The 23,329-nt window shown below is 35.6% G+C and overlaps 1 protein-coding gene across 2 annotated transcripts in view; it reads left to right on the top strand.

Annotated features, from left to right (window-relative positions):
• Positions 1-18,322, top strand: part of SYN2 (synapsin II) — a 134,386-nt gene extending 116,064 nt beyond the window's left edge. The window contains exons 10-13 of one of the 2 annotated variants that reach the window (XM_087954865.1): positions 9-158; positions 8,742-8,802; positions 14,027-14,261; positions 17,417-18,322. In XM_087954865.1, coding sequence (XP_087810991.1) covers positions 9-158; positions 8,742-8,802; positions 14,027-14,261; positions 17,417-17,552 — 582 coding nt within the window. In that variant the 3' untranslated portion in view covers positions 17,553-18,322. The remainder of the gene's footprint in view (positions 1-8; positions 159-8,741; positions 8,803-14,026; positions 14,262-17,416) is intronic. The other variant, XR_015747526.1, reaches the window with a different exon arrangement.
• Positions 18,323-23,329: the final 5,007 nt, after the last annotated feature.

Genomic DNA, 23,329 nt, shown 5'->3' with positions numbered 1-23,329 from the left:
TCTTCTAGGTTATGGGTTCTGCAACACCTTTGATTGGTGAGCACCAGGCTGAAGACAAACAGCTTATAACTGAGCTTGTTGTAAGCAGAATGAACCAACTTTTATCTAAAACACCCATACCATCTCCTCAGAAACCAACTGCTACTCAGCAACCTCAGGTAAGGAATGCTGACTCATGTCTAAGCACAGAAAAAGACATTTTAGTAGGAAATATCAGGAACAATCTGAGCATTTTGATCTGGGATATTATGTGGATAATTCCTTGGATATCGAAATAGAGATCAGTTGAAAGTGAAGCAATAACTTTAAAAGTAAACTTTCAGGATACAGTATGTGTCTGTTGTTTGTTAGTTAACTGGGACAATATAACCTATAATCATCTTTTATTTGCTTCTGCTCATTTTCTTCTCAAGGCCTTGTGACATAAACAGCTCCGTACATCCTATTTTAGGTGACTATAGCAGTATGTATGTTTGCGTCTATATATTTTTCTATTTATTTCAAATAAATATTTACTGGCTATGCTTTTTGTCTTCCTCAGGCCCAAAATAGTTTTAATTGACAAAAATATTATCAAATTGTAATTGAGCATACAATAATAACTCTGTACATTTGTATCTTCAAGTCAGTCTTCAAAAAAGTTAAACATTCCTAGCTGTTGATGATTTTCATTCATGACACAAAACCTGACCAGAAGATCATAATTGACTATGCTGACTAGTCATTTATTCTGAAGTTCAAAAAGACAGAACTGCTTACCCGTAAGTAATAAACATGTCTATCTTACTGCAGTGAGGAGATGTTAGGTCATGAACATGAATTCAGTTTCTTGGTAGGTGATACTATTTTCCTTAGGGAAAAATGCTTAGTAGGTTTTAAGTAACATAAATTCCCTTACTTGAGTAGTGGGCTCATTCATTCATTCATTCATCAAATATACATGGCTGCCCATATAAAACAATTAATATATAAAAACTAACATATTTTTTTAAATCACAATTAAAATGTAAGAAAGAGCAGCAGTTGTCAATAATAATAGAGCTAAGTACCTCACCTGTCCCCTGGGTTCCTGTGGCCTAACAGCATAACCAGATTTGGAAGGACTTTCAGAAAATCAACAGGGATGGAGTCAATCTCACTTTGTGGGGGAGGGGTGCTCCATAAAGCTGGTACCACAACAGAAAAGGCCAAGTCAGACAGATGGATAGATATAATCAGGGAGAAGCAATCCCTCAAATCATATTAGTGTAGTACTAATGATGCAATAATTTTGCTCTTGATATCAGTGGGTCTTAGAAAAGCATTGGGATCATTATTACTATACCATAGCTATCACAATTATTACGATGTGGAGATATTAACAATTAATGTTACCAACACCAAGATTATTACCTTCCCTAACAGGCAAAACAATGAATCTGAAAATTCTGAGACACCATTGAGGAGGTAAAAACTTTCTGAGTTGTTTTTCAAGCTTCTAGAAGCTGAAATACTCATTTCGATTATGTATCACAAAAGATTGGCATCAGAGTAGTTATAGAAAGTACATTCAGACCAGAAAATTGGGTAAAAGAAAATATTAAATCACACTATACTAAAAGCCTTGCTCAAGCTACACATATGCAGCAAGAAGATAAAATTAGCAATCTGAATAATGTGAACGTGTAATAGTGTAATATAATGAACGTGTAATATAATGCAAATACTTATATGCATATATTCTCTCTGTTATACAGACACAAACACATGTACATTCATAAATAAAACAATAAAACAAAAAAGATCCAAAAGGGATTTTAAATTATAAATATTTTATAGAACATTTGGAACTATCAATGGGTGCAGAATAATGTGTTTAAAATATATAGAGAACTGCAAAGACTGGATTTTCAAATTTTAAGATCATGCTCAAATTGATAGTTTTTGGTCTATGTCTATATATATATATATATATATATATATATATATATATATATATATATATATATATATATATATATATATATATATATATATATATATATATATATATGATCTTTGGTTATTCGGTTCTCTCCCGGTAAGATTCAAATATCTAACGTTTGGCGAGGTCCACTCGCCATCTTCAGGCTGGTGCTTTCGGCTTAGTGCCAGTGCAAGCAGTGTGTGACCGGAGCTGCCATCTCTTATACAAGATATATATATATTTACATGTTTATGCTCACATACACTCATTAGGTGATTTCACAGTATAAAAATATAAGAGCAAAAAAGCATTGTGACTTTCATTTTATTCATTGTGTTTTTGTTGGTCTAAAATATATCAGGTCAGCTTAATTTACCTCCCCCAACCCACACACACTCCTCCCCACTAAGAGTGTAGCACCATCTTCTGGGAAATGCTCATCTCTACTGAAAGCAAGTTAATTCATATTTTTAATGAGATTGAGCAAAGACTTTAAGATAAATTTTAGTAACGCAGCCAAAATGCAGTTAGAATATATGACTTTAAGTATATCCAAAACATCAATAACTTTGCATTATAAAATTGTTATATGAAGAATTTAGATAGCTGTTTGGACAATGTATTTGTTACAAGTAAAGTGTAACTCAGCTAAGCCCTGGCTGCAGGACTTCAGTATCTTCCGCTCAGTCACCACAAAGTCATTTCTGGTAGCTCTGCTGTGAGTTTAGCTGTTCCTCCTCCATCTTTGCTGCTTCAGCATTTGTATGCTAGAACTATATGAATCAAAGACTAATGTATCCTTTTGATTTTTGATCATAGAAGGCCCGCAAGCTACCCTAAAGCATTGAAAACACTGAAAAGCATAAAAAACAGATCCAGTTATAACTAAAAAAAAAAAATGTATAGGGTCAATGAGCATCAGTCACATTTTTTCTGGGCTACCTTTCCGGGTATATCGGGAATGCGCGGACCACTTTTTAAGAGCCCAGTACCTTTTGCATTCATGTGGGAAAACGATACAGAAGGGCAGAATCCTTTTCTTTGTGAGGTTCTCATCCTTATGGAAAACTGCTTGGTTAGAGGAGGTGATAACAGCATTAAAACAATTTTATCAAATTCCCCAACAGAGACAGTATCACTAAAATAAAACTGAAGATCACAGATGGACCAGATTATGCAGAAACAATTATCCTACAGCAAATACTGTACTGACTATGAGAAAGAAAGAAAATCCAAATTAAATTAATACTTTGTTAAATGAGCTGAACATTTATCAAAAGTTTTAAGGTTTTGAATTTCTAAGGACTCTACTGATAGAATATCCAGAAAGAGAGTAAGCTATTTAAGCCACATATTACTGGAAATACGTTGAACTGGTAATACATTCAAAAAAGTATTCTTCCAAAGCTTGCTGGCAGAAGAAAGAAAGGAAGAAGGATAATGCCACAAACTCTTGCTGGTTGCAAAATACAGAAAGTTAGGCAGTGTTTATAGCAGGAGTCCCCTAAACTTGCAGCCAAAATGAAAAGACCTTCAAGAAGAGGAAGCATATGTGTAAAATAGAAGTAGGTGCCAATCTGGAATTTGGCAGCAAGTCATAAGCACTGGCAGCTGCCCTAGAAGAGTCTGTCTACTCAAAAATGGCTGTTAAGTTGGTGTGATCAGTTCCAAAACAAAATGTCAGGTGAGCAGTGAACCATGAGGGCCCAAGAGAAACTTCTGTGGGCACACTGGTGCCCTTAGGCTTACTGTTGTTGATCCCAGCTTTATACTTACAAAGCTGGAGATTTTTGTATTTGATAAAAAAATTATCAGAAGCCAAAACTCATTGGAAGAATTACACCATCAAAGAATACAAGGAAAAAACTATTGTTGAATTACTAAGCACGTGGCAATTTTCCAACTCAGTGTTTGTTGGTTTCTGTACCAGCAGATGGAGATATTGTTATTTAGTAATACTTCAGTGTTTGTTATTGCTGAACTTGATATAAAAGCACTTTTTCTAGATGTTTAGTTTTTCACTTTTATGTATGAAATTACAAAACAATGGTCATCTCATAATATGCATTTCAACCGATTTACTATTATTTGTGTATGATCTCTGGACACCTGAAAAATGTCCAAAGGCAGTACTTTTCTTATGCAGAGATGGTTAAGATTACTGCATATTTTTGTGGGGAGAGTGAGGGCTGCTGTAATTTAGTAATTAAACTGAATTTATGAAGTAACAAGAAATGCATAGGCTCTCATGACTTGTGTAGATAAGGTTAGAACTTTTTGTTTTTTTTTCTCTGAGTTTCTTTGGATAAACATTGCAGGGGGTGTTTTGGTTTTTTTAAATACAATATGTTTAAGACATGTAACCTCTAGAAGTTTTTTTTTATGTTTTCTGCCTCAAAATTGTAATAAGCCATGCTACAGACTTTCAGAATTTATATTCAGAGAGGCACTGAAGAATACTAAAATAATGTTGAGAGCTTCTTATAATTCTGAAGCTTCAAATTTGCTCTCTCCTACTGTAACATAGCTTCTACATGCTCAGTATCAGAAGCAGAAAAAGATGAAAGAAATCCCTTTCAATTTCCTCTACCTTAAAACAAAGCAAACTTCTAAGGGGAAATTTCTGACGAATACAGATGACTAGAAGACAGCTACATAGCTTTAGAAATAGTACCTATATTCAAAAATGCAAATTTAAAAGTTAGAAAAAAGATGCTAAAAATTTATCTACAATAGGTCAACAATTAAGAAAGAAAAAGATCTTGACATATTCATGGTAGCTAGAGCTAGCCACTAGAGAGTTACTTTCTTTAAGATAGTACACTCTTCCTAATGGAACAGAGGGAATTAAATAGTATTATTTATAGTTTCAAATTCTTTTGAAATTCTTTTTGCCTAAGAATTTACTCTTGTTCAGTTACAGTTCCTATTAAGTTCCACCTAAAGAATTCTCTCGACTGATTTCCATTATACCTACACTCTCTGGTGAATCAATATAAGGAACATATTTGGTACTATTTTCACTGAAACGTGATCCTAGTATGATCCCATGGAATAGTTCTGGTTGGGTCTGTCTTGATTGCAAGCAGTTCCTTTCTCTTACAGATAAATTATGGTATTTGGAAAGTATGTTTTACATTGATCTCCTTCAGGCTATGGAATGCTATGCAGCAAACAGCAAATTCTGTATCTCAGTAGCCTCAGCATTGGCCTGATGGAGAGGACTCCAGCAAAATCCTATGCACTGTTGGCTTAGTTCCAGGCTATTAGGCAATACTCCAGCACAAAATATAGCCAGCTCCAGTTGCTGTAATTATCCTGGTGTGGCTAATTTTGAGCACAGGATTAGAGCTCTTGGTATTTAAGGAGTAGGATGAACAGAATTATCATATGTTCTGCAGATGTCAGTAGTGGATACCAGATGCATAATTATCAATAGGCTAGCTGCATTTAAGTGCAATATATAATCATTTAATTTTTCAGAGTTATTCAGATAGCTCAATATTATAAGTTATTCTCTAGAGCAATTCAAAGAGCAATTTGAATTATTCTCTAGAGCAATTCAAAGAGCAATTTGAACCTTTGAAGGGCAATCTTGCTCATTTCAATCTTGGCATTCAGACACATTATTCAGAAGCAGGTATAATATCATCTACAAATAATCCATACTAACCTTTTCATGTAAGTTCTTTATGGGTATTTGGGGCAATTGCTGGATCTTCCATGTATTACAGGGGGGGGGAATCACAAGAATGTTTGGAGCACTCTGTAATAGTTTTAATAGGGATATGATTTACTGTATTTAATCCCTGATTAGATATCCTTTTAAGTCCTTCTTTATTGTGAAGATGTGCTTTGAAGATCTATAACTCAAAATCATAATGCTTCCTATTCCTGAAGCCGAATAAAAGCTTCACTACAAGAATTTTGAGCTTAAATGGACTCCGGCAGATGGTAGAGGACAGGAAGGCCTGGAGGAATGTTGTCCCTGGGGTCACAATGGATCAGCCATAACTTCGCAACTAACAACAACAATTTTGGCCATCCAAGATTCTTCATAGATGATCAGAAACTTCTATTATGTGATTTGTGACTAATCAGTGACAAAATACAACAGTGTTGTCTTAATTTCTAATTCTTGTACTCCAAAGGTGCTCTTTTTTGAACCCTTAGAACTTTGTATAGGATCCAAATACAGGTAGTCCTTGCTTTATGATTGTCCTGTTTAGTGACTGTTCAAAGGTACTCCACTACTGAAAAAGTTATTTTACAACTGGTCCTCACATTTTCATTACATGCCATGTTCCCATGTTCATGCAATTAAGATTTGGGTGCTACTGCAGGCATTTGCAACCATTGCTGTTTCCAATGGGCATGTGATTATCATTTTGCAGCTGACAGCCAGCTTCTGGTAAGCAAGGTCAGTGGACAAGGTGGCAGTAAAATCAAAAGTCCCAGTCATCTGATGTCTTATTTTTTTTTGTTTTCTTGTATTAATTTGTATCCCACCTTTATTATTTTTTATAAATAACTCAAGGTGGCAAACTTCTCCTCAGATTCTCCCCACAATAACAACCAGGTGAGGTGGTTCAAGCAGCGACTGATCCAAAGTTACCGAGCTGGCTATCATGGCTAAGATGGGACGGGAAGTCACAGTTTCCTACTTTCTAGCCTGGTGCCTTAACCACTAGATCAAACTGGCTTTTGCTTAAACAGCTGCTGGTGATTCCATGGTCATTAAATTCACTAAAGTCATGTAATGTCTCACTTAACAACCACATTACTTAGCAACAGCATTGCCAGTCCAAATTGTAATCATTAAATGAGGACTACTGTATGTCACGGTAACATAGAATAAATTTGTAGCATTAATGAGAGGATAAATTAAACTTTCTTTAGAAGTCTCAGATGATCTACAGAGCACATTTGAAATTGTTGAAATATCACTTCTTAAAATTCATTTAATACTTATGGTTTTAAGACCCTGCAAGAAATAATTTTCCTGTAAGAAAAATTATATTTTCTCCCCTTGAGTAAAAACTATTGTCATTAGAACATGTCACTCTAATTCATCTCTTTTAAGTCACTATAAATCTTGCCAGCAAGGAGGGGATGTGGTATGTGATAAGCCTGAAATGTGTACGCATCTTGATGGACTTGTGGTAGAACAGAATATTGATACAAGCGGAGAACTGCAGGTACTGTTCAATGAGCAACAAGTGCATCCGTAGGAAAGTGTGCAAGGGTTATTAAGATTACAAAATGCTTAAACAAAGATATATTTGAGGAAATGAGGTGAACAGGAAATATGAGTGGTCATAATGGGAAGCCTAATTTAAGGCAAAGGCATTTCCTTTGAGATGGACTATATTAAGCATAGACCATAGATCTCTTGGGTTGGTACATAATTCACCAGTACCTTTATAGTAATTGTTCATGATATTTCATAATTTTAATCTTTCCATCAAAGTCAGAACCCCCATAGCCAACAAATGATTAGTTTCACTAACTGGAAAAAAACTGTTCACTTAAACTAAGAGATAATGTCAAGACCATCATTATCCATGATGCAGCTATGCAAATCAGGCTATGCGCTCAACATTCACCAGACAAAAGTAATAAATTTTCCACCCTGCTGCTTACTCTCTACTTGTAGAGTATTTTTATAAATATGGCAGACCCTTATTGATTTTTATTGTTCTGAGGCCTGCATCGTCAATCTTCTGTGCTCAATCATTTAAAAAAAAATACCCAATTTCAGTAGAAATGCTTCTGCGAGTGAGAATAATCTGTCTCCTTTGTATTATCAACCTTGCATTTCGTATTACATAAACTATAAATGTACTGAGGTTACTGTGCCTTTTTAATTGCACATTTACAACTACGTTAAAAATCATTTTTTGCTGGATGTTCTTACCCCAAAATATATACAGTATTTAAATTTCTCCGTACAACAACTTGTCCACTTTTGCTTTTATTGTCTCCGTACTTCAACTCCCTTGATAATGGATGCCAGAAAAAATATTAGCAAAGAAAATGGAGCCAAAGATAATTAAATGGATTCTTAAACTGGCACTAGAAAAGAAAAAAAAAATAAAGCTAAACAAACTATTTTGAGGCAAACGGCCGGAGGCACGAAAAACAGAGGAGACGGCGCGCAGGTAGATGGAAGAGGGACCACCCCAAAGAACTGGGAAAGTTGGAAAAAAACAAAACACTTTTCAGGTGAGGAGGACCCGCATTTAAAAAAAGATGAGCATTTCAATGTTAGAAAAATGAAGTTATGAAAAGACCTAATACGCTTATTCAAGAAGGATATTTCCCTCCAACCTCTTTATTGAATGCGAAAAATCTTGCTTCAACAAAACCATTCTGGGATTAGGTCAACATGAGGTAATTTTGGACACTTGAACAGCGAGAAATCCTCTGCAAAAGGTTATTTTTTAATGCTCAAGCTTTGAAGCAATTGCGTTTTTTTAACAGATGGTTTGTGAAACTAAAACACCAAGGAGAGAGAGAACTTCAATATTAAAAACCCACCCTCCCACCCTTGTTTTTGTACTTAAGAGAAGTTGAAATCTCTGCCTTGTTGCATTCCCTTCACTGGGCTTCCTATTGATGCACCAAGAGTTATTTCTATTCTGACCTTCAGGAAATTTTTAATATAGTAAGAAGAGATCAGTTCTAACAACCAAAGGTATGTTTCCTGATTTCCCAGTCTATCCTCATCACCTTCTAGCCTTCTTGCACTCTCATCTCTGTGGTTTTTTTTTCTTTTTCTTTTTCTATCTTGCAGACTGGATCGGCTAAGGAGTCCGAATCAAATAAAGTCCCATCCCAGCGACCACCTCCTCAAGGTTGTTTACAATACATTCTCGACTGTAATGGCATTGCAGTAGGACCAAAACAAGTCCAGGCGACTTAAATTTTTGAAATTTAAAACAGGGGTTAAAGCCAAACGAAAGAAAGAAATCAACAATACCAATTGTTTGTGAAAGTTTTTTTTTTCATTGTTTCACTGCTGACCTGGATTGTGTTTTTTCTATGCAGTGTCAAATATATTGTCTGGTTGTTTATCTGTTTGTGTTGTAATGCTTACTTATGTTTTTCTGTATAACTTGTGATTCAGGGCTGTTGTCCACAGTGTACAGTGTACAAGAATTGTGCCTCTACTAAGTCAGTGAGACTGTATATTATGGATGGTTAGACAGTATTTTTGAAGTATTCTATATTGTGGGTTAAAAAAAAAAAAGGCTAACCAACCCTGGCTGAGATATAATACATTTGCTTAACTCTGTGAGTATGTATGCTACATCTGATTTTGGAATTTTTTTATGTGCATGATTATTGAAAAGTGATTATAATATTTGAAAAGTCTCATTTAGTAATATGTTAAATGAGGCATTTTCTTTTTATAATTTTATAAAGATTGCTTAATTTTGAGTTAAGACATATACATAAATTGAAAAAAAACTAGTATTTTTATTTTAATTTTTACATACAAAATATAAAAGAATTATTTCCAGGAATGCATAAATATCTTCTATTTTCAGTGCAGAGTTTTTAGGGAAAAATCTGTATCTACTAGCTTCAGTGCTACAAAAATGGGCCACATATGTGCAATATTGATTCAAATTTGATATTGAATGTATTTAAGTTCAATAGAGGAGTTTCTTCGTTGGTTATGAAGTAGCCATCTGGTTTTTACCAAACTAAAAAAAATGTTTACTAGAATTACCTTATCTACATAATTCAGGTAAGCTATGGTTCTTTAGCTATGATAGTTAGCAAAAAAAAAAGAAAAGCCTTCTGCAATTAATCAGCACCTTTCTTTCTAAATATTATGCTATCCACCCTTTTCAGGGTTTTTTTTAAATGTCATTCATCAACTGGATGTGTTGCTATATCATTCTGTACTTATGATTATGGCCAAGCTATTAGGATACACTAAAATGCACCTATGATCCAATCTAGCATTTTAAGCTTAAATAGCTAAGTACAGTAGGAAAAGAATGTTAGTGGATCTTGAATGCCCATAAGAGTGAAAAGCTTAGCCATAGAATGTAGTATATGGGACTCAAGTGTGTGTAAATAATAAAACAAGGGTACCTGACCCAGGTGGGGAGGGATGTACTTTTGCTAAACTTTCTTATAGCCATAATTGCTTATGACTGTCACAACACCAGGGGCTGTGTGCATAACCTTACAAGCAATATCCAGGCAGGCAGTTAAGCTGTTATTCAAATGCACCTCTTAAGCATTCTGTAGAAGTGAGGGAATGAATTATGTTGTCAATTGAAGACAAATAATAAGGTCAATAGAAATCCCTAGATTAATACAAACAAGTATGTTTTCTTGTGACGTAATGATGACGTCTGATTTTTTTTTCCTTTGCAAACACTCTAGAATTGCAAATATTTTTTAAATTCAAGATGTGAGAATTACACATTGTTTTTAATGGTAGTTTTGATGTTTACTGCGCATGCTGTTGTTCCCTGCTCATTTTTAGTCTATGAACAAGTATATTCTGTTTGTGCGACCTTTGTTTCTGATAATGATCTTTTGATAACCACACTGAGGGGATTGGTTATAGGGGAGTGTATTACCTTCACATCAGGTTCACTGTCTTCCTCACCTCCAGATCTTAATCCAAGAGAATAAAAACAGCATTCCATTCTGGAGTGGGAAAAAATGAATCTGCCAACTGAATGCCATTAATATCAAGCCATGGATGTTCTTTTGCATGTGGTAGTTTGAGTAATTAAAGATGCTTTTGTGCATTGTTTATGGGCTCTCTCTGTGTGTATGAAGTGTGTATATGTACTGACCACAGATAAAAAATTTGCATCTTAGCAAAACGTCAGTACATTTGATGCAGATGGTCGTAAGAAGGACATGCACTAGTTTACTGGCTCAACAGTAAAGAAGCAAGCCAATATGTTTACCTGCATGCTAGCATGCTCAAGTGCAATATTGTGTGGAGTTGGGAAATGGTATTTTAAAATGTAGGATCAATGTCTGGGGGGGGATGATTTGCTTTATTTTTCCTTTTTTAATTTCTTTCTGTCAAAGCTGCTGCTGCTATTATTATTATTATTATTATTATTATTATTATTATTATTATTATTATTATTATTATTATTATTATTATTATTATTACCTTTTTGTACCAAACTAATGCAAGAAAGCGAGCAAATGCTGAAGTGTGACTGCAGTATATATTTTGTGAAATACTTTGTACAGCTTAATGTCCAATAAAAAAAGTTATATCTGTCTTCAGTGTAGTTTCTAGCACACGATTTTCCCAAGGGGGCAAAATCCTTTTATATACAGCAAAGAATAAGCAAGAAAAGTATGGGCTTTTTAGCATAAAATATGCAATTGAAATTCAGGATCTCTCAATCGGCTATAATTAAATCGCAAGGCTTCTGACAATCTTTAGATACTGTAAACACATGGATCCTGTTCACAGGGCATGCAGTTAATATTATAATGGGCTGGGATCACTTCTGCATCTACCTGTGACTTGCATAAATTCAGTGAAGGTTATGAACAGACATTTATGTATATAGCTCTTGGCAGGTTCTCAGGTCACACATACTTCTATTGAAAAAAACAGTAAATTAGGAATAGATGTAATTCTTCTTCTGCACATTTTGCTATTGCAAATATAACTAACTGTGGTGTTTTAAGAAATGCACCAAGAATGAATTGTTGTCAAATTTCTAACATATGGAAAATTACCTAAAAACCTATTTTGTTATTATCAAGACTGTAAATATCATTAGAACTTTCCTGAAATAAGTCCATTTATGCATCCAGGGTTTGAAAGAGAAAATACAAATTCTCACACAGCAATTTACTTTAAAATTTGAGTTTCTGTACTTGGTATTTTTAAATGGTCATTGTTGAAAGTATGGTATCAATTCTGCGTCATCTGCATAATCCTGACTCATTGATTCTCTTAATTAGCTAAATAGACCTATTGGGTATATTTGGCTTTAATTCAGAGACATTGGGGTTTTGGACAGATTGGCATGATCAAGAAAAAGAATTTGCAAGGCTCCAAATTATTCCTAGGCCTAGTTAAAAGTACATATACAGTTTCCCTACTATTAACAAAGGTGTAAAGTTCTGAAGGAGTGTTTTGGGGGTGTATTTTTCAATCTAGAAAGTATCATCCTTGAGTGATGATGCAAAAACATTCTAACGGACTGATAAAGCAGCTGAGTTGATTTCACAAATCAAAGTGTGTGTGACATATACCCACTTTGTACAAAGAGGGAAAACATGTTTTATATATATTAATGTCTGTGATATGCAAAAATAATAACCTTTTCCTATCCAGAGTATTGTGTGCGTTCTGCAGCATGCATGGACTTTTTTCCATGAATGTGCCTAGCCATCACTTCATTAAAGATGTTGGTTTTTGACTTGCATCTCTCTGGATGCCCAGACCTCTCTCTATCCTCTGAGCTAAATGGAGAAGAGACCATTTAGAGATCTCTAAGAAGCTTTGTCTAAGGCCTGGGAGAATGTTTTCAGATGATAACTACAGGTTTGATTTTTTTAATGTGGTGGGGAAGACTTCAAGAAAAACAATTGTAAACCGTTTGGACTCACATAATTCATTTCAAGAGATTAGGGGTAAAATATTTGGGCTAAAAAAAACACTGTGATGGCTATGCTGGTATAGTAGTGTGTTCTGGTGCAGTTCTGAAGGAAGTTATCCAAAGGAAGCATTTGTTGGAACGATACATTTTAAGATCAAACATCAAAGATCCTTCAATCTCCAGAAAGACTCCATAAGTCCCGATCCAAGTTGACTGCCTTAAATTGGATGTGTATTTGACAGTAGTGAAATCTATTGTCTTCACTGTTTATAGAAGCAGAACAACCATACACTAAGGAAAACCAGGGGTGTGGGGTGGGGGGAGGTTTGCACTGGGAAAAAACCTGCACCAACTGCAGCTGAATCTACAACTCAATTTTGATTAGCTATTGCTTACAAAATATGGAACTGCTTTAGGGTTGATGTTGCAAGGTCTGAGTATGTTAATTGCTTAGTGGTTGGCTCAAGTAGATGCCTGTTTTGTTTTTCACAGAAGGGTTTATTGAGAAGCCACTGAAAATATACGAGACATTTTAAAAACATAACAACCCTCTCCTCCCATTTAAGGCAAAACAAAAAGGCAACTAATTTGAATCAATATTATTAATAAACAACAGTGTTGTGATATATTCAAAGCAAACAGATTCCTTCTGGCTGTTAACTTCCATTGTGTTCGGTCTGTAATGGAGCAATCTGGGAAAATGTTTTACTTATCAGGAACCTGAGAACTGAAATGGAGAAATACTATAATTAATGCAGCTTAATCTGGCTCAGCCTTACCCAACCTGATATCTTCCAGGTGCTTTAGACTTCAAGTCCCATCATTCCTCTCAACGTGATAGGTTCCCTAGGGGTGATGGGAATGATAGTTTAGTACATCTGTCTGCATTAGCTTGAGTGTGTAAATTTTGCTATCAGCCATAAAGATTTCTGCTGTCACATCCAGCACTAAGGAGGCTTAAGCTATCCCTCTCCGACGAAATAATTATTACAGGTAATCCTCATTTAGCTACTTCTTGTTTAACAACCATTTGCAGTTACAACAATGATTGAAAAGTAACTTTGCAACCAATCTTTGCATTTATGGCCTTTCCAGATTTGTAAAGCAAAGGAAAACTGAAATAAACTCATAAGCACAGTTAAGGTTTCACTTAGGAATTCCTTTGCTTAATTATTGAATTCTGGTCCCAATTGTAGTTGCTAAAGGAGGACTATCTGTATTTTGTTGATTTCCTAAAAAGAACAAAAAGCAAAACTCAGGTCCAATTACTAAAGCAGTGAATTTTCAAAGGCTGTTTTAGTGTGGATATGAAAGTTGCAATTTATATTTATGTAGAGTTGTAATTCATGAACATGATAGCTAAGGCATTCTAACCCCACAAATCTAGTACCAAATTGATAAGTGTTGGTTGTAAGAGTTATTACAAAATGACTGATGCATTATGAAGTTTTTCTTGTGCTGAACCTAGGGGGCCCAGTGCAACCCCAAGGAATGCAATCACAAAGCCAGGAGCCACCCCAAGGGTTCCCACCGGGGCATTCAGGAAAGTCCTCCAGTTCTCTGCCTCCACGTCCACCTGGCCCTGCGATTCATCCATCACGTTCCCAGGCCTCAGGTCCTTCAAGTGCTGGGCCTCCAGCAGACATGAAGACTGAGCCCTCACCAGACTCATCCCAGAAGCCTCAGTCACATCCTCAGCTAAAGTAAGGCATTCTTGTCATTTTCTCCTCTTGTTCTGAAAATGCTTCTCTTGCCAAAAGTGGTTGGAGTGCAGATAAAGAAGTACAAAATTCCTTTCTTTTTATAACAGTTTTGTTTCTGTTTTACCTGGAGTGGGTATATTTCCAGCAGACATTTCCAATCTGCTGAATAAAGCAAATCTCATGTAGTACGTATAGATTTGAGTTTGTGTCATCCCCATTTTCTTTCTAGCATCTCAGAAGGTGTTGATTCATCTTTGGTTGTGCTGTTTATGAGACAGCTGGTAAGAAAGAAAGAGAGACAGAGAGAGAGAGAAAAACCTTATCTGCTTAAACTTTTAACCTTGCAGTCACTCAGACAAGAAAGATTGGAAAACCCAGATAATGTTTTCCTTGTCAAAAAATATTTCCCATTAAAACTAGAGATAGAACATTTGTTCATTAACTATCTATTACATTCTATGCTTAAGAGTTCTTCTAGGGCCACTTTTAGGCAGTGGAACTCATTTTCATATACTTGATTAGGTATAACAGAATCTAACTGTATCTTTGATTTTAATTTTTGTCAAACTGATCCTATTAAAGTATGGTTGAAGATGGCCACTTACTTACTCTATATATCCTCTTGGTGTTTTGGAAACTACTTTGAAGATTAATATACTGCATTCCATGTTCTGCTTCATATATTCAAATTCAAATATTCAAATACCCAAGGTATATTGCTTAACAATTTAGAGATAGAAAGATTTCCCGCTGCCTTCATTATCAAAATGCATGACAGTAACAAAGAATGGTAAATGCCAGGATATTTTGTTTGCCAAAATTTTGTCTAATAGTTTACAGACTTAATCTTCAAAATAATGCTTACATAATTCTCTTTTGCTGTGAAGGTGAAATAAGGTAATCACAAAAAAGGTTTTATAAACAAACCACAGGGCAGACAATATGATAAATCAATAAATGGCCTTAAATGCATTATATTTAGTTATGCATGTAAAATAAAACTTCAGTTCACTACTCATTTTTATTATTTCTACCATATACTTTTCCCAGAAGAGGTGAAAATTCAAAACTTATTTAATTCAAAACAAACTAAATGGATCAGTGTGGGGTAGTGGTGAAGGTTTTGAATTAGAAGTGGGAAGGCTTGGGTTCAAATCTACCTTCAGCCACAGCAGCTCACTTTAGGCCAGTCGTTGTTGCTCAACCCAACCTACCTCAATTAGAAAAAGGGAGCATAATGTATAGTGCCTTACATTTGTGTACAGGTGGTATATAAATATAGTAAATAAATAAACTAGAAAATATCAAGATATATTTTTCCCTGATGTAGGTTTCCATCTCTAATTGTTTTTTTTTTAATGCAACAGATATTTAAGGTTAACGTTTCTCTCCCTGTTAATGACTGGAGTCAAAATGGCTAAACATGTTACGTTTTAGAGATTTGTGAAAAGAGCACTTTTCTTGTGTTCTTATCACCTCAGGAGCTTGTAGACTACACCACATTTCACTACACACAGTTTTAGAGGTCTGTTGAAAAATAACACTGACCAGAAAGATTGCAATAAATATAAGTTTAAGTGTGTTTCAATAAACCCATCTTCTCCTTCATGGTGTTTCAGATATCTTAAATTTCAAAGGCAATGCATTTGTGCAATGTTTTTCGGACATCCCTAATATTTTGTTTCCTTCTTTCATGGTGTTCTTATTAAGAAGTATAAGAAGATAGAAGTATAAGAAGTATAATCAGCTGATTGAAAAAAGACTTTTATCAAGAGTGAATCTAGTTACTAGTTAGATAGGTGACCAGAAAAATCTTTCAAGCCCATGGACCAGAGCAGGATCTTGAAAAAAGTGTTTTGGAAGAATTTAATGATGAATCACTTTCCATGTCATTGGTTAGAAAACAACACGGAAACCTGTATGTAGTCACCTGCAGTTGAGCTCAGCTTAAGGGAGATTTTGGCTTTTATTCAAATTTAAACTCCCCCCTCCCAATTCAATGCTTATACCAGTCCTAAACATTTTTTTTCAAGCTTGCGACTTCTTAAGGGCTATTCCTTAATATTTGAAAGTTCTATGCACATAGTTTTAAAGCATGCTGGATGGCTCGTATCTCAAGTTACAAATTTGCTCCAATCCACATTTCAATCCCGCCCCCCTCCAAATCTTACGAAGAAAAAAAAAAGCATAACCAAATTGCCAATAAGATTAACTGTACTCAGTGATTGCAATCTCACCCACATCTTCTGGCTTAACATGTGCATGCAGGTTGCTAGCCTATACGTAAATATTTCACTAAGCCATTTATGTTTCAGTTCCTAATCAAGGTAAAGAACTTTTATCTTTCCACCCCTCCCTTCTCAATGACTATTAAACCCAAATACAGTGAAAACGAAAGACTGTACACACTTACAATATTGCTCGCTCTGGTTTTCTGGAAAAGGGGGTAAGATTTTTCTGGAAAAAAATGATTTATTTGTCATTAAGCACAAACAAATACAATTTTCCTTTTATAAAAGTATACTTAAAATTTATAAGGTTAAAAATGAATAATATTTTCTACCATTCAACAATTTGTTTCCTTCCATTCAGCCCATTCCAACTTCCCTGTCTTTATTTATTCTCAATTCAATGGATATGGCTGCCCATTTTAACCACATGACTATAGGCAGCTAACAGGGAATAACATCAATATCAAAACTTCATAAGAAAACAGTAAATAACACTTACGAAAGCCAAGATGAAGCCAAGCAACACAATCAATGCAACCACGATACAAGCTTAATCGCTTATCTCTCAGGCTCTGCAACAGAACCAGGTTTTAGTGCCTTACAGAAAGACAATGGTTTGGGGCAGGTCCAATCTCCAGTGGGCGGCATTACAGAAAAGGCTTTTCCACCAGGAATGGAGGCACTTCTGAGTTTTGATGTGTGTCAGACAATTGTTTCTCAAGTCAAAACTAACAGTTGTGCTCACCTATTCAAAGAATGTCATCTGGATGTTGCCAGTTGTATCTCCTACTCATATTATAAGTAATACCAATTGAATTTTGAAAGATAGGGGGCTACATAAGTCACGAATAAGAAAAGAAAATCTGTATGCAAGTTTCAAATGTATGTCACATTCATGTGTGAGTTTTTGTCTCTGTCTTGCAGCAAATCACAATCTCTGACAAATGCCTTCAACTTCACGGAATCATCCTTCTTCCGATCATCTGTGAATGAGGATGAAGCAAAAGCTGAAACCATCCGAAACTTAAGAAAATCTTTTGCCAGCCTGTTTTCAGATTAACCATGGCTAGTTTGGTTTTGCATCTCCATCAAATGTTCGAAAGTCTCCTCTGAATATCATTTCACAAACACTATTTCTTTATGAATGATCCTTCTTTGCTGTTTCAATTGTTGTATTAAGCAATATGTTATGTTCTTTTTTTCAAAAGGGGACTATAATGCGTTAACACTTCAGGTATCTTTTTTTAAAAAGCCACTTTAAAAAAAAAAGCCAAGAAGAAAAGCTCTGCAGCCGAATGCTTACAATCCTTCTTAACTGTGATTCTGTGGCCTTACAGTTAAATGCACTCAATCATCCCATTGGACCCTCTGTTGTGATGTCTTTAGAGCAGCACACCATTAAGTTGCAAGTCTTCCCTCTCTCACAGTTTTCTCTAGTACTGAGCTGCATGTTTATTTCTTCAAGATATTTTCTTCTGCAAAGCTACGTTTTTGAGACTTAGTTTCTTGCCCTCAGATCTTTAGGATATAGTTTCATAATTGTATTCATGTTAATTGTCTTTCACCTTGTTAGAAACTTTAGAAAACTTTCCATCCGCTAAATGTAGTTTTCCTATATGCTTTAAGAGCAAATTCTAGAATGACCCAATGTTAGAGCCTTATGTATGTCTATATATGATTCTATTCTCTTACTCCTCATATATTTGTTGTGAAATTATTTGCAGCCTGTTAATAGTGCCTTTTGCTTTGTAAAATGTCATGCATGGCCTCATGTCACCATAGTTCCATATTACATCCCAATAAATGCAAAGCTCTATACCTAACAGGAAATCTGCCTCTCCTGACTTCTCTGCAGTGTGGTAATGATAGCAGAGGGAGATCTGAAGCTGTATTTTTCTCTTAGAATTTATTACAATCATAGACCAGAGACCAGAACAAATAAAAACACTATCAATATACAATTAAAAATTCTAGAATAAAATAATAAATTAAAAATTCTAGAATAAAATAATAAATAACAGATAAAATCTATGATAAAATCTGGTCTGTCAATTATACATGGCCTAACTATACTAAAATCACAATCCATAAACTGTGTGGCCTATAGTTAGTTTATTACTAAAAGGGAAAGGAAAAAGCAGTGCTTTTTGTCCTTTATTTTACTTTCAGTCAAAATGCGTTACCAATAAACAAAGAAGAAGAATATCTCAGAAATACAATTTTAAAGAAATCAATCCCTTCATTGACACACTTATTCTGACAACATGTGCCTATGAATCTTGGCTTGTCTACAGAATGAGTTATCTTATGGAATAATTTATAGAATGCCAGGTCCACTCAGTCCCAAGTTGTATTTTGAAGAACTATACTCACATTTCCTAATTTTATCTTCACTCATGGGAGATAGGCTATCTTTTCCTTTCCTGTGAAACTAATCCTGAACATTACTATGTCTGATCTTTATGCTCTGCTATCCAGGAAAAAATATTTTAATTTTATCTGATGTTGAAAACATAGATATTACACATGCATGATAGCTATTAGTACAGTTATAGATGATGTTTGTGCCTCATTGAGCCAAATGCAACCCATTCATCATTTATCCTACAGTGGCAATCTATAATTAGTACTTTTAAATCAAAGGTACATCTGTAGCTTTATCAAACTACACTGAGGACTCAAACTTGGGTGGGAAACTCTTCTCTAGCACATTTAGCCTTAGAGTTAAGATATGCTTTGCCTTTTTTCAAGGCCACATAGTCTGCAACCAGTCCAAAGAATGGCCTTGAAATTCCAAGGCCGAAGGACTGCCTGTGTTGAAGAAGATGGGGAACGATGGCTTCCTTCTCCAGCATGTTCTTCTCTCCATTGCAAAGTAAAAAGGAGTTGGTTATGATTCCTCATTTATTCATTCATTATTTACAAATTGACCTGAATCTTAAGATATGATACAGTCAATGTAAAAGACGGAGAATGGAATGCAGAATGAGTTGCTGTCCACAAATACTGAATGAATAGCTGAAACTTCACTTGGCAGCCAAATGACCTCAGCACCCTGCAATTCCCTCTCCTCTCGCCTTTGAGCCAAGCCGAAAGCACACAGTAGATCTGAATGTTGCCATATATTGAAAATCTCAACCATTTGATCTTTGAACATTATCACTGAGCCACCAGCTGCATCAGAGATTTATTGACACACTTACCAGGTTTTTTTTTTAAAAAAAAATTAGATTCTTGACATCAATCTAGCTGTTCCATTTCTGCATTAGATCAGGCTCCTTAATATTTTCAAGGGTAGTTCCCCACACACAGTGTGTTACAGTAATTTAATTTGGATGTTGCTATTCCAGTGCCCTTTGTGATAGTATTTGTTTATTCGGGTAAGCATATGTAAGAAAACATGTGTGATTCGGGGCTGAACTGTGAAGTCTTTGGTGCTTTCTGAGCTTGATTGTTTGCATGCAGACATTTTATTACCCGGACAGGTAATATCATCAATGCAAGTGAGTGTCGGGTGTTTTTCTTATATACATATGTAGCAATCTCTATGATATTGGACATTCCATACTACTCCATAACATTCCATTGCCCAAATGTATAATAATCTCCATGGCACTCAAGGCAGCCAGTATAAAAATGCAAAGTACTATAAAACTGCAAAAATTCAATGTAAGCCTACATGACGAAGACATAAAATCACAACAAACCTGACTGAAAAGTTAGATCTAGACCATTTTCACACACAAGAGATCACCAATCTGAGGCGGGCACTCCCCTTATATGTCTCCAAAATATCATGTAGAAAAGCCGAACAGATTTATTCTGCAAGTTAATCAGCTTGGTAATTAAGAGGAAACAATGTAGTAAATGTTTCACAACTCTTGCTCTGGAGCTTTAGGGTGGCATGATTTTCTTTTGATAGGAAATCTTACCCTATCTCTGAGTCTTACCTACTCTGTAGAGACAAGGCATCACAACATGTTGGCTTGTTCCCATGTTCTTCCCTATTAAACTAAGGGTTGGTTTTGCTGCTCCCTGCAGATAACAGCTGGCTTTCTTGATATACACACTGCCATTGTGAACACCTTGAAAACTCACGAAGAATTATTTGAAAATTCATCCATTGGCTGGCTGGAAGTAATATTAAAGAAAGCAATGATTGGCTCAAGTAGACTTGCAGAAGCTGACATGGGAGCATGAGAACATGCTATTAATTTAGATGGTAAAACTAGTGGTGAGAGCTAAGTAGAACTAAGAGAATGTGCTTTCTAACTTGGGTGTAAAGCAGAAGAAGATTCTCTCCCATATATATGTTTGACATTACTAGACTGCTGAAATTGAAATCATTTTTAGGAGGACCTTCTGGCAAACAGACTAACCCATATTAAGTCAGGGATGTTTAAGCCATTTATAGCTTAATTAAAACTTAAGCTATTCAAAGTTTAAAAGTTACAATTAATATTTTAATTGCACACATAAAATATTTGGGATCCATTGCAGAGTTCCTAAACTAAATATATACACAAACAGTGTACTGGTTAATAGCTCTGCTTGTTATATTTCCACCAACCAATGCTTCTAAATACACTTCAAGTGTCCAAGGTTTAATGTAATCTTCATAATGGAGTCAGAACATAGCTGACCAAAGTCAGAATAATTTGCAATTAGCACACTGAACATTGTATGCAAACTCATTCCCTGCCACTACCTCTAAATTCAGACAGAGGACTGGAAGTCTACTTTTTTTTTATGGAGTGTGATCTCCCTCTGATACTAGTCTGTTAATTCCCAAGCAGGATTTTCTCCTGATTGGTAAGGTCTACATCTTATTCGCCACATCATTGATCTTAAGTACCAATCAAGAGATTAGATTGCTGTTTCCGTACTACATGACCAGAAACTAGTAGATATGGATGTCATTTGCATACTGAAGATTCAACAGCACTTTCATGAAGATATTAAACAACACAAAAGATAATATGGAACCCTGCAGCACATGGTAGGATAATGCCCTGGAAAGTGAACAATAATTCTGCAGCACATTTTTATGGATACAACCTCATAATTGTGATCACTGTGGACAGTCTAACAGTAGGTATACAGCACAGGTAGTCCTTGACTTACAACAGTTCATTTAGAGACCATTCAAAGTTACAACCTCACTCAAAAAAGTGACTTATGATCATTTTTCACACTGTTGCAGCATCCCCATGGTCATGATTGAAATTCATATGCTTGGCAACTAACTCATATTTATGATGGTGGCAGTGTCTTAGGGTCATGGGATCATCTTTTGTGACCTTCCAACAGGCAAAAAGAATGGATAAGCCAGACACACTTAACAATTGCAATGAATCACTTAACAATTGTGGCAAGAAAGGTCATACAATGGGGCAAAACTCACCTAACAAATGTCTCACTTAGCAACATACATTTTGGGCTCAATTGTGGTCATACGTTTAGGACCACCTATAGAAGTCTGAGATATCCTTAGGGAACTACAGTATTCCTTTTCTGGAATTTGCCAATTTCTTGGCATTCAAGGGTTTATAAAAAAATTGATAGGATACTTGTAGCTACAGACCAGCTAATTACCATAGCAACTTCTAATAGGCTAAGGATCCAGTAGTGAGTATGTATGTGTATGTTCAAGTTCAAACCTTTATTGTCAATGCACAACATGTGTACAATGAGCCTCCATTGGTGCAGCCACACAAAACACAGAATACATCTCAATAATAAGAGAAAATCTGTAAACCCAAGTAAGTAATAGAACTAGGCACACATTTCCACATACATCGGTATGTATGCACATGCATGGATATGTGTGTACATATGGCTCAAAGTTTACTCACTTTTCTAGAAGAACTGCTTGCATTCGGCTTCTCATGCTAGCTCTCATTGTAGTTGATTGGCTTCACTTGGTTCTTACTTATAACTTACTAAGTACTTAGTACTACTAGTAGTTAGGTACTAACAAGTCCAATCCAGTCCGAGCTCTTTGTTGCAAACTTGCCAACTTCCACAGAATATTTGATTGGGCCACCTTACCCACATCCAATTCACAATCAGTAAAATAGCAATTGCACTTACTTTTATACCACTTTACAGTGCTTGACAAGCCCCCTCTACATGATTTATAGAGTCAGCATATTGCCCTAAACAATCTGGGGCAATATGCTGACTCTATATCTTCTTACTGACCTTGTAAGGGTGGAAGGCTGAGTTAACCTTGAGCAGGTGAGATTCGAACTGCCAAACTGCTGGCAGCCGTATCCTGATCCAAAGCAGGCTTGAAATGAGTCTTAGATGTTTGTTTGTTTATTTATTTATCTATTTATTTATTTACTTACTTACTTACTTCGTATATGCCTTGGTTTTCCAGGTCAATTTTATCTTTGGGGTTTCTAAGGATGGCTGCTATTTTTCTGTCTGTTTTGAATGCAGTCTTGATGTGAGTCCCCTGTGCATCATGCCTGGCCACATACATTGGACAGACCAATAGAAGAATAAGTACCCACCTGGAGGAACACAAAAATGCAGTAAAAAAGCTGGAACGCACTTCCTCACTAGTCCAACACATGAAAGCCACAGGTCATAGCATCAACTTCAATGGCACAAAACCCTAGCCACTATAGAAAACCCCAGCCACAGAATTATCAGAGAAGCCATAGAGATTGAAAAAAGACCTGAAAGCATGAATAGAAGAGATGATTCCACCAGACTGTCAATTATTTGGAAGCCTGCACTCACAAACAAAAAATCTCCACACCACTAGCCAGGCAAACACCTGGGCACAAACAGATCCCCCCTGATACCTCCAGCTCAAACACACTC

This window comes from Notechis scutatus, chromosome 2 (assembly GCF_049901735.1).
Source record: "Notechis scutatus isolate UNSWTSFEM ecotype Mainland chromosome 2, rNotScu1.2, whole genome shotgun sequence".
Classification (NCBI taxonomy): Eukaryota; Metazoa; Chordata; class Lepidosauria; order Squamata; family Elapidae; genus Notechis; species Notechis scutatus.
Note: the sequence above shows the minus strand (reverse complement) of the source record. Positions and strands in the feature narration are given on the sequence as shown.